This window comes from Hippocampus guttulatus, chromosome 14 (genome assembly GCF_054856545.1).
Source record: "Hippocampus guttulatus isolate MCC_2025c chromosome 14, RoL_Hgut_1.0, whole genome shotgun sequence".
NCBI classification, from domain to species: Eukaryota; Metazoa; Chordata; class Actinopteri; order Syngnathiformes; family Syngnathidae; genus Hippocampus; species Hippocampus guttulatus.
The window spans coordinates 11912151-11926832 of NC_141274.1; the positions used below are offsets into that span (position 1 = coordinate 11912151).

Genomic DNA, 14682 nt, shown 5'->3' on the forward strand with positions numbered 1-14682 from the left:
AGCAAAAAGGATTAGCCTGTGAAGTATAACATCGAAACCAGTCTATTAGTATCGAAACATTCATTTTGTCTGATGCGTTCGACTAATTCCACCCTCATGCCCATTGCAAGGAGCCTCACTTTTCAATTGTGAGTGTTCCAAGTGTGACTATTAGCGAGGGTGGCACTTAACCTTTCTCTCAGGAGTTAATCATTAAAAAGTTACAAGCCAACTCTAAAATGAGGGGGTCCAGCCAGCCATTATCCTTCTCCAAATATTTACACCTCTTCCATGTCACTGAGCTGCCTGCGCTGCACCAAACAGATACTCACACAGCAGGGAGAGCAGTGTGCTGGATAATTTGCACACACGGCGAAGCCGATTTAAAGTGAATTTTTTTTTTTGAGGGAGCTATCTAGTTAATGACATATAAAAAAATTAATAAATGCAGTTTATCTTCTGTCTAGTCTGGTACAAACTCCGTTCCCAAATTCCCAACTGGACAGCAAAGTGTGTGTAGCGTGGAAAAAACAAAAAGAGGCCAGTGAGAGAGACTGTTGGTGAAATGACTGGGTTTGGGTGTGACCTATTCAGCTATGCACTGAAGATCATGTGAGACCTGTTCTAATTATACACTCTCCAGAAGAAGGTCGATCCTCACTCACATGCAGTGAGAGTGAGCACATGCATATCGAAGAGGCTGCAGGACAGTGAAAGGGGCGGGGTCAGACCATGGCATAATGGGGGCGACGAGCGACATGAAGAAATGTTCACCATGAATGTCGGTACAGTACTGATGGTTTTAGGTTATCAACTCAAGTGTAAACCTGCGGCAAACAAATACAGACACACATATTCTGTCCTGTTTGCAATGTGAGGGTATTTTTTATTTTTTTTTAAAGATTTGCTGTGCTTCATTACAAGTGGAAAAAAATAGGTAGAGGGAAACATCCCCCACCCCCCCCAAAAAATTGTTAATTTAATCCAAGTCGGAGTCTCATAACAGACCGCTTGGTTCACTCAAACAACCCCTGTATGTCTGCCACTTACTCATTTCCGGTCGGTAGCCGATTCTGTCAGCAAGAATGCCAATTTAAACACGTGTTCATGTATCGAGATGCTTCAGCATGCACGTTGCGGCTGTCCTGCTGCGTCAGTGCAAGTCGACACTGCATTGGACGCAGGGATCACGACATTCAGAAAGATGAAGGTCATTTGTACTGGCTTCCGTGGCACTTCCTTGAAGTGGTCAAAATGATCATCTATTTAAGTCTTACATGCACAACGGATTTCATTTTGCCAAAAATTACCATTCATGAAAGATTTTTTTTTTCTTGAAATCTGAAGGACATATTTTTTTTCTTCATGTTCAACAGCTTTATCATGACTTTAATCAAAATGCTAGCTCACTGCTAGCCCTGCTTGGGCTTATCTCAGATAGGTTTTCCATATGCTTTTTTTAAGACCAAACAATGAACTCAGCAGTGGTGTTGTAAAATTTCCTGGGGTAGCGTTAAAGACAAAGCAACACTGACGTCCACCATCCTGCAACAATTCCGTGACGTATATTTTATTCTCAGGGTGCCAATAGCATACCTGTATACAATACATGTACGATCAGTCCAAACTATTTTGTCCTTATTAGATCAAATCTGATTGGCCGCCAACCAGTCCAAGGTGTACCCTGCTTGTGTGACCAGCTCACCCGCTCGCCGAATAAGCTTTACGTAGTTCATGCAGTCCCCATTAAGTGTATCCTTTTCCATGAAGAAATCACCCAAGCATAGCGTCGCCCGACTTCTTTTAGCTAGTTTATCATTTTGATTTACAAGAACACCCGACGTAATACGGGAAGAGTTCAGCGCATGTCCGACGATATCGCTCTGAACATATCTGGCCGTAAACACTGTCTCCTTTCCGAATGGACTGTCATCATTACATCCTGCCAGTGACCATGAATCACCACCGTCTGCAGGGAAGGACGCCAGCTCAGAAAATGTATGAATGGGTCAAAAGTTACAGGTGAGGCTCGCCCGTGTTTTGAGACTGGGGCCCTGATAATGTTTGTCTGAAAGATAAGGAGCAAATGTGATTTCTTTCATTTGCCCGAAGGGGGAAATGCATATACGGTGGTATGTTTTGTTTTGTTTTTTTAAACAAAAAAGCTCCTTCCAACTGCCTAAGGGCACAGGATGTGTTTTTTGCGCAACATAGTGGCACCATCGCCTCACTTCTCTCTAGTTGTGCACCCGTGGAGCAAAGGGCATCGAAGTTGGTGACAATCTTTTTTTTTTTTTTTTTAAATACGTTTCCACCCAGCAGAGGTCCGCGTGTGTTGATGCTCGACATACATGCAACAGTTTTTACAGTGTGCTCACACTCCAAAGCGACTGACTGAATCAGTCGAGCAAGATCTCTTCTCCCCCACCTCTCTGGGTTTTTAATCACATGTTCCCATCACCTGACCAGAAATGGGTGGAACGAGGAAGAACACATGCTGGGGCCAGATGGTGCGCACTCCACTGACTGTAAAAGACTGCTATTTGTACCTTGTGACTTGATGTCTGCCACGCGGCATGTGCTCAAGTGTCTTATCAATGGCCTTTATCATGCACGTCTGGCTCTTTGAACGCTCACCGCCAACCCGCTCCTCTTTCGGTTTCTTACCTTGAGTGAGTCGAAGCAAGCAATGACCCGTCCGTTTTCCACCTGGCAGCTCTTCGCCGGATGAGCGAACTTGCACTCCTGGTCCGAGCGGGAGCACGTGCCTCTCTGAAACTCCCTGCATACCTCGAGCGTCAGCCACTTTGTGTCACGGATCTGTGCTATGTTCATCGCCATGGCAACGTGCTGGCACCCAAAAAAATCAATTCCCAGCTGAGACTGGTTCGATGAGCCTTGATCAAAGCGCACCGCTTGGGTTTGAATCCACGATTTCGCTTTTTGTTTGTGTTTTTATGCTGATATTGCCTGCGAGGTTGAGATGATGGTTTTTTTTTGTTTTTTTTCAAAAGAAAAAAGTTTCCGAAGAGTCCAGGGTGAAATGTTGCAGGACGATGTAAGGCCGTGAATGCTATTGCGTCATCTTCTCGATCGAGTAAATTGGTTTTATCCAGGAGGCAGCCTGCCTGAATATTCACTCTTATTACTCACTGATTCTTCTTGTCTGGTGCATTCATGAGCCAAAGTGGCATAGGAGAGAAAGCCCTCTGGTTAAGATGCAGTGAAGCAGGCAACAAAGGTGATAGTCTGGGGTGTAGTCTGCTTTGGGGTATGGGGATTAAGGACACTGAGGACTGTGTGGAGGCTTAAAGGGTCCAAGGCGAAGGTAAGTAAAGGCAAGGTGTGTGATGCTCTGTGTGGGCCTTGTGGCGAATCGGGCTGCTGGGCTGTCAGGTGAGGCTTAGTGGAGGCTGCGGTCCACTGGGAGGGGTGGATGGCGGTGATGGCGGATGGACGAACGGGTCGGAGCGCAGTCGGAGGAGGGCGCGGCCACTTTTCCTTGCGCTATGGCAGCAAGCGAGCGAGGCGGGAGGGGCGGGGAGAAGATAGAGCTTCAGCGGTAGAAGCAGGTCAAAGCTGCAGCACACATCAGCAAAGGCACTTCCTCTGGGGAGAGAGAGAGAAAAAAAATGAGACGATATAATTTGTAATTATTTTTTGGGGGGGGGGTCACGCTTTGGGATCAGGTTGTGATCTTTTGTTTTACGTCAAGGTCCGACAAAAGTATACAAGCTGTGGGAGTCAAGAATGTGTAAAAATGTCAGAAATGCGTCGGTTGTCAGCTAGACAAATAAAACGTTCACCCGCCCACTGCTCTAAACACACATGGTGTGCACACACTCATCACGCCACGGCGCACACTCAACGCACTGGCGCGTACAAAGCAGCCATTCAAAACTTTCCACCGCGTCGACGCAATGAAATGAGATGAAAAATCCCGTGTCACTTACAGTGGAGTGCAGCAAAGCTGGCCATTGCAAATGTCTGAAGATGAAAGAAGGGAAGAGAGTGAAAGAAAAGGGGAAGTAGAGGCAGGGCACAAGGGGGAAGAGGTTAGTCATTTCCCTCCTTGCGAAGTTCCGTGAGCGTTTGGGCCAATGGGAGCGAGGAGAGTTGCAGCAACATTCTGGGCTGAGCGCCAGGTGAGAAGAGGCGGAGCCCAGCGAAGGCTGACCCGCCTGCTGCCAGAGTGAAAAAGAGTCAAAACGAATCACTCGGTTTTCTTGTACGCATTCTAACATAGGAAGGTGTTCTGTCATTAAATATCACACAAATGAGTTCTTTAACATGTTTAGGATTCGCTCATCATAACGTGCAAGAAGGAATGTGTGTGGGGGTTTATTTATGTTTTTTTTTTTTTTTGCAAATTACTTTCTAGTTCTGGTGAAACCACGAGTGGAATTTGAATGGTTAGGCTCCCGAGGGATGATTCTGCTCTTATCAAAAGGAGAGGGTTAAGTCACCACACCCTGTGTAGAGAAATCATTTTTCCCAGTAACAGCGTGTGCACTTGAACAGGAACTGCGAATGTTACGGCACTGCAGCACTGCAATGTGCTGTAACAGAGCTCTGCACCAGCGCAGACCAGGTCATGACCAAGCATCGTGGTTAGATGTCTTTCAAATGAAAGGGAGAGTGACGTTGCGGCCTTCTTTTGTCATTGCACGGCACCTTGATAGCAAAAGTAAGCCTCGTCGCTCTGGATGACCTTTGAATTGCGAGTGCTATCTTAATACAAACACTGCACTGCACCCAATGCGCACTACGTATATGTACGAAAGAAAAAAATTGGCCAACCAAAAGCAATGTTTCCCAACTTTTGCTGAGCAAGGCACACATTTTTACAGCCGAAAAATCTCACGGCACACAATCACCCAGAAGTACCGTTCATATTCAGAAAAAAAATGTCAACGTACTCCAAAATGTGCCTTTTCAATTAAGCTAGCTGTGAAAGTGCTATTTTAAATCAAGACGCAATGCACTTGTATTTGATAATCCGTTGTATGAATGGCAACTAGTAGCTAGTACCTTCTGCTATCTTGTGGAAGAGCATTTTGCCGGTCATTGTAAGTCGCTGTCTTAGATAGACGAAGAATGATGCATTAATTGGAGTAAATAGTTTTCGGATATGAAGCCACTTTTGTGGTAAAGTTCAGTTGAAGTAGGAGGAGCATCCAAGTGCATGTCCACTTTTTTGCGACGTAATAAAAAGCACTGACCTCGTATGTTAAAATCATCTGATTCCGGACATACCAGTAACATGGCATGTAAAATAGACACCACAACAAATGGAACTGTGCTGCTCAGTGAAAATCGAGCTGGCGTGACAGCTAACAAAAACATCGTCTGCTTGACTGCAGCTTGGGGTATTGTCTCGGCTATACATTCAAACACGTACACTCCACAAACAAATACACTTTGCAATTAGAACGAATTTAGATAAACACGCTCAAACATCTACAGCTGTACAACAGCTAATGGGGTCGGGTGGAGCCATCACTTACAACATTGTTCACACCGATGGTGCCGTGGGCTTGCTTCACTCAAATAAACACGGCAATCGCTTCTTATATGAAAAGCTGCCAAACCCCCTCAAGTTTTTCTACTTTGCTATTTCTATGTAAGGCAGCGAGGCTTCAGCGCTGTGAAGTAATCCTCATAATGAGCCCTCGATATGACCCATCATGTCTGAACATGGATATCCTTCCCTTATTGATTGCTACATCTTTTACCGGGAGGCCAAGCCCTTTTTGTACATTCATTCGAATCGTCTCATGCCTCCCTCGGTCTTGAAGATCTACTTTTTCCAAATAATTCATATCATTCTTATCCTTCACCGAGGTCACTCACTCTATGCATAATGGCATACCAATACAGCCTATGTTCGTGTCCAAGGTCTTAACGTAGTGCAAGGTCAACCGCGTTGGAAGGAGGCAAGATGGTGAGAGAGCTTCCACTGAGCCTTTAGAGCACATTGGAGAAACATTGCAAGGCAAGGACAAGAAAAAGTGCGTGCAACATCAGATCATGGACGGTTTCTGACATGAACAGCAGGCGAGCATGTCTTTCTCTTGCTTCACTTTGCCAATGAGTCACAAAAGCAAATTTGCGGAAGGGGGGTGCCCTTTGGTAGTGTCGGTAAGCTGGTCGATGCAAGAAACCTGACGATGGGGCACAGACGACGAGCACAGACAGAAATGCAGGCACAATAAAAAATAATGTTTAAAGACAGGCAGGTCTCGGAGTTGTCAGTATGACTAACTGCTTGAGTACTGATGAGAAAACAAGAGAGGGTGCGGTTCACAGTTATGATAGGCCTTCCTGAAAGAGCACATGAGGCAATTCACCATTAGTCAAGTGACACTTATAGCTCGAGTCGAGTTGAAGTTTATGCGGCATTCTGCAAAATCCATATTGCGCTTGTTTTGCTGCAAACAGAAAGTGCAAAATGATAGCTTCCAGCCAGCGCTTCTATTTTCAGCTTTTGACTGCAGGGGAGAAGATTTCCTTTTGTTTGCTGCGACTAGATTTCAGCATACTGATAGAAGTGGAGGCAAGGTGACAGTGTGCTGAGATAGGTCATCAAAGTGGAGGATGTCAGGAGGAAACGCAACACCGCAGGGCTCCATCATGCTGCTGCTGCAGCTACTCGGAATATCATAGCATGTCAATAGCGCCCTCTCTGACCTTTACATATATGTTTACCACTCTGTCTCTTGGGGCTTCCACACACCGACGGAGAAAGACATTGAGAGCTGGCCATACAAATTTAATGTCTTAGCGCAACCCGCATCAGAGATTTTTGCTCTATAAATGTGGAAAAAGTGTAAACATGCTGTGTAAAAATACAATGGAAGTATTGCTGAATTATCTAATTGAGTTTTGAAGATTAGCAATTTTGACAACAATTATCATGAAGAATTCAACCGCCAAAATTGAAACACAGCACTTTGTAGTGCAAATAAAAATGCCATTGGTGATATTATAAATATTGTACATACCACCAACCGTAGCACATATTCTTCTGGTGTTTAGATAACCTACATTTTATATTATCTTAACAGTTAGCATAGCTTCTTTGTCTTCTCCTGTCACATACTCCTCGTCCTCCTTCCATAATAGCGATACTTGCCACAAGTGTATCTTATTTGCTAAAATGAAGTGGATGATTAGTGGCTACCATGCTAGCTAGCCAGCCGTTGTTGCCGGTGCGGGCTAAGAGCAAGTTAGCTGCGCACCGAGCATTCCTTCATTAATTTTGATGCATGTGGGAAAAGCAGGGATGATTGTGTGACTATTTAACGTGGAAGTGCCAACAACAGTGCTTCCAACTCCAATACCAGATATGCTTGAAGCTATTTTCACACCGGGGCAGAGATGATGGTGTCACCATCAACAAGATGCAGAGTCAAAATCTATACTATCAACATTCACCACCCTTCTTGTCATTTTCAAAATGAAGTCATAGCCACCTCATGACTTTTCGTTTAACTTGAGCCATTAAATAAAACGGTGAGGTTGTCTTCGGCAAGAGCGCACAAACAAGCCCCGTTTATTCTTCCATAAATTAACCTCTGGAGACAATGAGGCTACTTGTTTAGCATGCGCACACACTGACCAATTGTGTCCCGATGGTGTGTGTCCTTAAGTTGTCGTGAATATAAGATTGTGTTCAAAATTGCACTTTCGCATGTTCGTGTGTGATATTAACAACAACGGCTAGCCTTATGGCTTAATGAGAAGTTCATCGGCTCGCATTTATGTAATCTGGGTCACCATGCTGAAACATCAGCAGCAGCTCACAGGTTGATTTCTACATAGTAGCGGCTGGCACAGTTCGGGAGTGGTTTGATATACTGTATAAATAAATATACTATTTTTAAGAGGAGGCTAGGAGGCTTGGGGTTTCCCGATTGCACTTTTTCATTTCCGACACAATATTGCAGCCTAGAGTACTGTCCGATACCCTATCAGCAGGAATGATTATTGTTTAGTGTGAAATGTTCGAAGAAACTTCAAGTGATACTATTCAAACAAAGAACATAAGTCAGCACCAATAGGGATGAGAAAGCAGAATCCATTTATTCTATGCAGTTGAGAGAAGAGCAGGAGGATATGAGTGCTAATATCGGAGATTTTGGATGTAGACCGTTATAATCTTTTTTTTTTGGTTTGATATCAGACCGACATGTGATGTCGAATGGATTAGGACACCCCTAATTTTTGTGAAATGGAACAAAAGATAGCAAGAATGACAAATCATAGTGTTAGAACTACAGAGTTTTGTCATGTAAAAAAAAGAAAAAGGAGACCAAGATGAAGTTCAATTTAAAAATAAATCTCAAAGGACAGGGAGTGTGAGAACAACAATAAAATAATAATGATTTACCATGGGTCCATTTTTTTTTCAGGGGTCTGTTTACCTTCTAAATCGGTTGTAGGCCTATTTCTTGCTACCGTTATCTGTATGACTTTCATTGAGTTAATCATTTTCAGGGAGCTCAACCAAGCTCATGAGGTGCGATGCGATGAGCTCTTGCCTCATAATGCAGACACAAACATCTGCAGTGGCCCGGTGTGGGAAAAAAACAAAAACAAGGGTAGCACAAAATAGGATTTTACAAAGCGTAAGTAAAAGACTAAATATGATTGTACATTCAAAAAAATAAAACTGCTAAGATTGAGTGCTATAGTAACACTCCGCTACAGGTAAGTAACCAACCTATCAGCCATGGCTAACGTCGTAATGCTAGTTTAGTATTGCGAGTGCTGCTATTTTGTTGAAGCTGCACAGGCATTCTCTCGCACGTGGTTATGCACGGCCATGTTCAGAGTCCGTTTGACTTCAGCGCCTCTGGACACAACAACACAAAACAACCCGAAAGCCAATTGTTTCTTTCTCCAAAACCAGCATGAGTCAGACTGTTCTCTGGGGAAACAGTTAGACTGAGGATTATGGTCAACATGTCTGATGTCATGTGAGAGGAAAAAAAAAAAAGAGTACAAATAAATATTAGAGGTTAAGAAGACAAATAATGGTGTGATGACGTGTCATCGGCAATTTGTTTCTGCTCAGTGAGGAATTTCATGAGAGCGAGGGGTCTCCCAGTCAACCGAAGCCGTCACACATTGCTGAAAAGTGGTCACAACACAGAAAGAACACAGAGAAAAGCCCCCGTGTAATAAAGGCTTAACCTGTCAGCACCAATGCTGTCAATCCCGCTTTAATACTCTATATCATGGGCTCCACACATGCATGCAGAGCTGTTCAGTGAGAGCAGCACACATCTCGGGTTTCTGCTTGACTAAAAACGGGTTACCCGTCCAATTTTCTTGCTGCACGCCAATGCAATCTCCCAAAAATCTCTTGCCGCATTTGTGTACATACTTGTGATAATGTGCGCGCATGAGCGCCACTGCCTGAGCTACCTACGGACTCCCACAAAGTCACAACAACAACATTCCACATCATTGCCTCAACCACAGACACACCACCAAGAGGAAGCCAGGAAAGATGTGAGGGAGGAGGCCAGAGGTAATGAGCAAGGAGGGAGGGGTGGGGGGGGGGGGGGGGGGGGAGGGGGGGGGGGAGAACCAAAGATAATTATTTAAGCCTCACAAGATTCACTCATCGTGTCATGACTTAAGCAGAATCCCATGCTGATGTGATTTGGGCCATTTCAGAGTTACAGAAACTCTGAAAAAAAAAGGCCCGACCCTTCTCGGCCAGGACAGAAGAAAATTGAACACATTTCCGAAGTGAAGTCATGTCATATGACTGGAAAACAAAAACGAAACAGAACGACTTACTTACAATTCAGTTGAAACATTGAGGAGCACATTCCCTGAAAAGTACATTTGCTTGTTTTCCTTCTCCGTCTTGCCCCCCATTTCCTTTTCTCAACTTTGTCCCTCCTTGGTAACTCCCCCTCCACTAGACACATGCAAACACTCACCGAGTCTCTCTCTCTCACACACACACACACACACGCACGCACACACACGCACACACGCACACACGCACACACGCACACACGCACACACGCACACACGCACACACACACACACACACACACACACACACACACACACACACACACACACACACACACACTCTCCTCCCGCGAACCAGAATGCTTGGCAAGATTCTACTGTACTGAAATACTGTGCATACCATATAAGGTAGTAGCAGTTTCACATGTCACATGTAATTTACATGCAGCGGGGCGGTAGTTTGCAGTGCGCACACACGTTGTGACACACACACATGCAAAATCATGCTTCCCCTTTTGGGCTGACGCAGCAATGGAGGGAAGAGGCAGAATGGAATCAAATGTTACCCCGTCTTAAGTGCGCGCTGTAGGACGAACCCCAAGGTGTGCCGAGTCAGACGGGAGCAACGAGAGACGAGTCGGTGATCTATTGATCTCCATCGCTTCCTGGATCAACATCGGCCCTCCGCGCATATGCACGCGCTCTCCCCCCCGTAGACGCGTCCGAAAATCTTCTCGTGAACTAGCCTTGGGAAATGGCTATTGAGAATCAACGCTTCAAGGCAAGAATGTTTCTTACTGCGTGTGTGCGACAGTGCCAGTAGCCATAAAACAAACTGTAACAAACAGCCATCAATAACCCTTTGGCACGCATACTGGATACACACAGCAACCACTAAGGACACCGATCCCCATATCGTCGCCTATGCTCCGATGCACAGACGCCCACTTTGGAAAGTCAAGACTGCAGCACCCACAGGAGGAAAGATCGAGATAAACCAACCGAGGCCGGGAGGAGGGTTACGAAGCGAGCGCTTACCTCTCACATTGCTCTCCAGATAATGCGTGAGTGCTTCCGCGTGTCGACCGACTCTTGTGTTTGTGTGTGTGTTCAGACAGGCTGCGACAGCAGACCCCCAGGCACCGGCTGGACCATTCTCAGGCAGGCAGGCAGAGCACAGCACGGCAGAGCGACTGGCAGAGGAGAGGCAAGCGGGTGAATCAGCAACGAATGAGTGGAGGAGCTGTGCGGAGCCCAGCACCAAAGTGAGAGAGGGAGGGAGCGAGGGAGGGCCGAGAGGAGGAGTGTATGTCTGCAACTGTGCACGTTGCAGCGTTGGCTGTTAACGCCAGTGTCTCCCCCACCGCTGCCTCCTAAAGTGGTCGAGCTAACTGTGTCGAGGGGAGAACCGGGTCGACTTTTCTCCCTAGATCCTGGATCTGCTCAGTCTGCCGCCCGAGGAAAGCGTCAGGGTGGGGGAATTCAGTAGCAACAGCTGTGGAGGAGGACGGCTATTAGGAGAAGGCGGAAGCTCTGACGGCACAGGCCGTGCAGACCCTGCAGTCTCCTCATCTTCTTTCGATTCCTTGCTGCAGGCGGACCACGCCTCCTCCTCCTCACCCCCCCCCCCCCCCACCCCTTCCACAACAGCAACATATGCTATCAGACCCGGAAGTAAACAGTGAAGTGGGTGGGGGTAAATTGAGACTTGAGGAAACACAGCTATGAGGGGGATGCAGGAAGATTAGTGACAGGAGGCCAAAAAAAAAAAGCAGAGGAAGACGGGGGCAGAGTGTGGAAGCACATCAAATGGAATATGAGGTCAATCCAGAGAGGAAAGGAAAGGAAGGCAAATGCAAAAAACAAGGAATATGCTTGCTTTACATTTCCCTTGGACAATCGGTGAGCATCAGTGACCTCCAAGTCAACGGTTGCTTCAAAAAGATTCTAGATAAGCACCAAAAAATTACAACCACAACCAAGAAGCTGCAAGACATGCTCGTAGTGAAAGTGCATTCGAATATTTCAGATGAAACACCCCGAAGCTTTGAACGCATCTTCCCGTTCCCTCGCAATCTGAAAGAGTTTCCAATTCTGCACAGCTTAAATACAAAGCTCGCGATAAGTCTTGTCTAATTTACGCGGCGTCCCCTTAAACCCGGTGTTGCAAGCCGCAGTCACAGCTGCAACACGGACTTCCAGCACGCGGGTGCAATGTGCCCTGCACACCCAGACAACGGTTTGTTTGACCCACGGCAAGACAGACACGGTTATGTGATTCGGATTGGGCAAAGACAATGTGGTGGAGATAACGTATCACAATACCGCCAAAGATCTGTGCTCTGATGTGGAATTTCCCCTTTTTACTGAAGCCGAGCACAAGCCAGCTCGCTTCCTCTCGGGCCTTCTTTTCCCATCATTTAAAATGATTATCATCGAGTGTTTACAGCACCCGAGTTGATCTGTCCATCACTTTGGCTCAATTCTCTAATCCAAATCTCCTGCACAAGAACCACGAACAATTCCATTTGTGACAACAACAGCCTTGTCCAATTGAACGTGTGATCCAAGTTTGCAGATGCCAGATGGGTTGCTCGTTTAGCTATTTAAGACTGGTTTCCTTTTGGAAGATATTTGCTCCATCCATGTACAGTACAATAGAAACCAGTTCTTTGGTTAATGGCTTACATCCGGTAAGAACAGCCAAGTTGAATTCTGTTTTCTTCCCTGACAACATCGTGGTGTTAACCTCTCCTGGGATCCATTGCCATTTTTTGAATTCTACAATTTTAAGCACCTTATTGGTGTTCAAAATAGAAAACTACATTTACACAATTAACCATAATTAAATGCAAGTCATGATTTATTTATTCTATTATTATTATAAATGCATTATTTTAAAAAAAACTCAGTGATAAAACTCTACGACTACAATTATTATTAGCAGTAGTGTAGAATAATTATTAATATTATAATAAAATTAATATTTTTTATTATTATATAATTTACTAAAAATTGTATTGGAAAAAACATTTTACATCATAATAGAATTCCTTTTTAATGGATATACTGTACATAATACGTGTATACACTTACCCTTTCAGTGAATTGCAAATTACAAGGAAAATTCACCCTATTAATTTTTCTTTAAAAACCAAGAATTATAAGCAAGTGGAATAATGCTCCTCTCTAAGGCTCTGCGGACACACGAAACAAAGTGAGAATAAAAAAATTTAAAAAACAAACCCCTGCCCCCGCCCCCAAAAAACGGGGGTTTAACAATGAGTTCACGCACGTTAACGCTAACCAACCGAAAACAGGAAGTAGCGTGTGTGTGTGTGTGTGTGTTAATACAAAACGGAGTTGAAGGGGATTTCCACCGAGTGCTTACATCAAAGGTGTTAATTTTCAACAGTTTGAATGCTAAATGACAGCACGATAATAAACAGCTAACGTTTTCACTGCCGTCAAAACGTATTTTTCCACTCTCTCTCCTTCCCCGAGGAGAACAAATTTCCCACCTTAAACTGCGCCATCATATCAGAGCTTGGCTATTTCCCATCTTCCTGTAAATGCCACTGGCTGGCAAACGTGAACTCTCACTCTCCTGAGGAAATGTCCTGGAGCTTTGGTGTGCCAACCTCTGACTGCTCATCTATCACTAACCCGCAAATACACATTAGGCTTCCATTACCGAGCATCCCAGCGATACGACTGCAATGGAGCACACAGCCTGCCTGCAGAAAGGCCAACAGCTGGGAGCAGCAATCAAGCTAACCTATTTAACTTGAATATATTTTGGCGACAGCGGAATCAAAAAGTGAAAAGAACGCCGGCCGGGTCACTTCCTGATTGCGTTACATGTTATATTTGGACCGAGCGAGGCGTTTGCTATGTAAACAATTAGGCTGTAAATATGCAGGGGGACGTTGGTAAAAACGTACAAGAAATCGTAAAGAGACAAGTTGTAAATAGGCGGCTGCTGAAAATCCACCGCGGAGAGCCGGTTTAGCGCTTTTCTCGCATTTTGTTTTATTTATTTTTTCTTAATTTATTTTCCGCACAGGGAGGGGAAGGGGAGGCAGGTGTAATTCAAGCAAGCTGTCAAGTTTGAAATACGGAGCGAGGAAATAGCACGCTGCCTCATCCTCATCTGGCACTGGAAAGAATGCGTGCGTGCATGGCCGTGTCTGTGTGCGCGCCTCCCTACACAAGCTGGACGCTTATCTTGCAGATAAAGAGGAATCGCATAGAAACACCCTTTCCGAAGAGGCCTTTCACTTGGGCTTCGAGCAGGTTCTCTGTCTAGATACGGCGTGACATACAACTGCACAATCGAAAATATCCAACAAACCACCTTAACCCAAAATTTTAAAAAACTTAGATACACTTCGACAATTGGACTGAACAGCGGTGTATGTGCTTCACAAGTAAACCTTGCCAAGCTACAAAAAATGGAAACAAAACGGATCCATTACAAACATTGAAAAAAAAATCAGCAACGGTGAGCAGAGTGTTTACAGTGAGCTTACCTGCGCGTGTCTATCGCTGAAGTGCTACTTGGACGAAAAAAAACCACTTTAAGCAAAGGTCACGCTGACGCAACGCACGGCACCACGAAGGAACATTTTTGCTTCCCCCCATCCGTCTGCTACTTTACTCGCTCTCCCCTCTCGCTCACTCACAATAGCGCCTTCTGCTTAGCAACGGCCATACTGCAAGTGTGGTCAGGTTTACAGCGAACCATCACTGCGCAACATCAAGTCTCCATGACAACCACTCCTTTATCTCATTTGCATCTTCTGCTTGCATTATTCCATGCCAAATATGGTGACCTTATTCAGCTCAGTCTGCATCCACTTTTTTTTTAAACTTCCTCTTCCCCTACACTTTCACAACTGTGGTTGTAGTGCACACTTATGTGTG

At 45.1% G+C, this 14682-nt stretch overlaps 1 protein-coding gene across 13 annotated transcripts in view; it reads right to left on the reverse strand.

Moving 5' to 3' along the window:
• Positions 1-14465, reverse strand: part of mbnl1 (muscleblind-like splicing regulator 1) — a 43374-nt gene extending 28909 nt beyond the window's left edge. For 2 of the 13 annotated variants that reach the window (XM_086128835.1, XM_086128825.1), the window contains exons 1-2: positions 10795-11023; positions 2647-3588 (exon numbers count right to left, since the gene is read on the reverse strand). In XM_086128835.1, coding sequence (XP_085984961.1) covers positions 2647-2820 — 174 coding nt within the window. In that variant the 5' untranslated portion in view covers positions 2821-3588; positions 10795-11023. Of the gene's footprint in view, positions 1-2646; positions 3589-3932; positions 4041-9796; positions 10072-10794; positions 11026-14288 lie in introns of those variants that run through there. The other 11 variants (XM_086128840.1, XM_086128830.1, XM_086128836.1 and 8 more) reach the window with 9 other exon arrangements.
• Between the last annotated feature and the right edge of the window lie 217 nt (positions 14466-14682).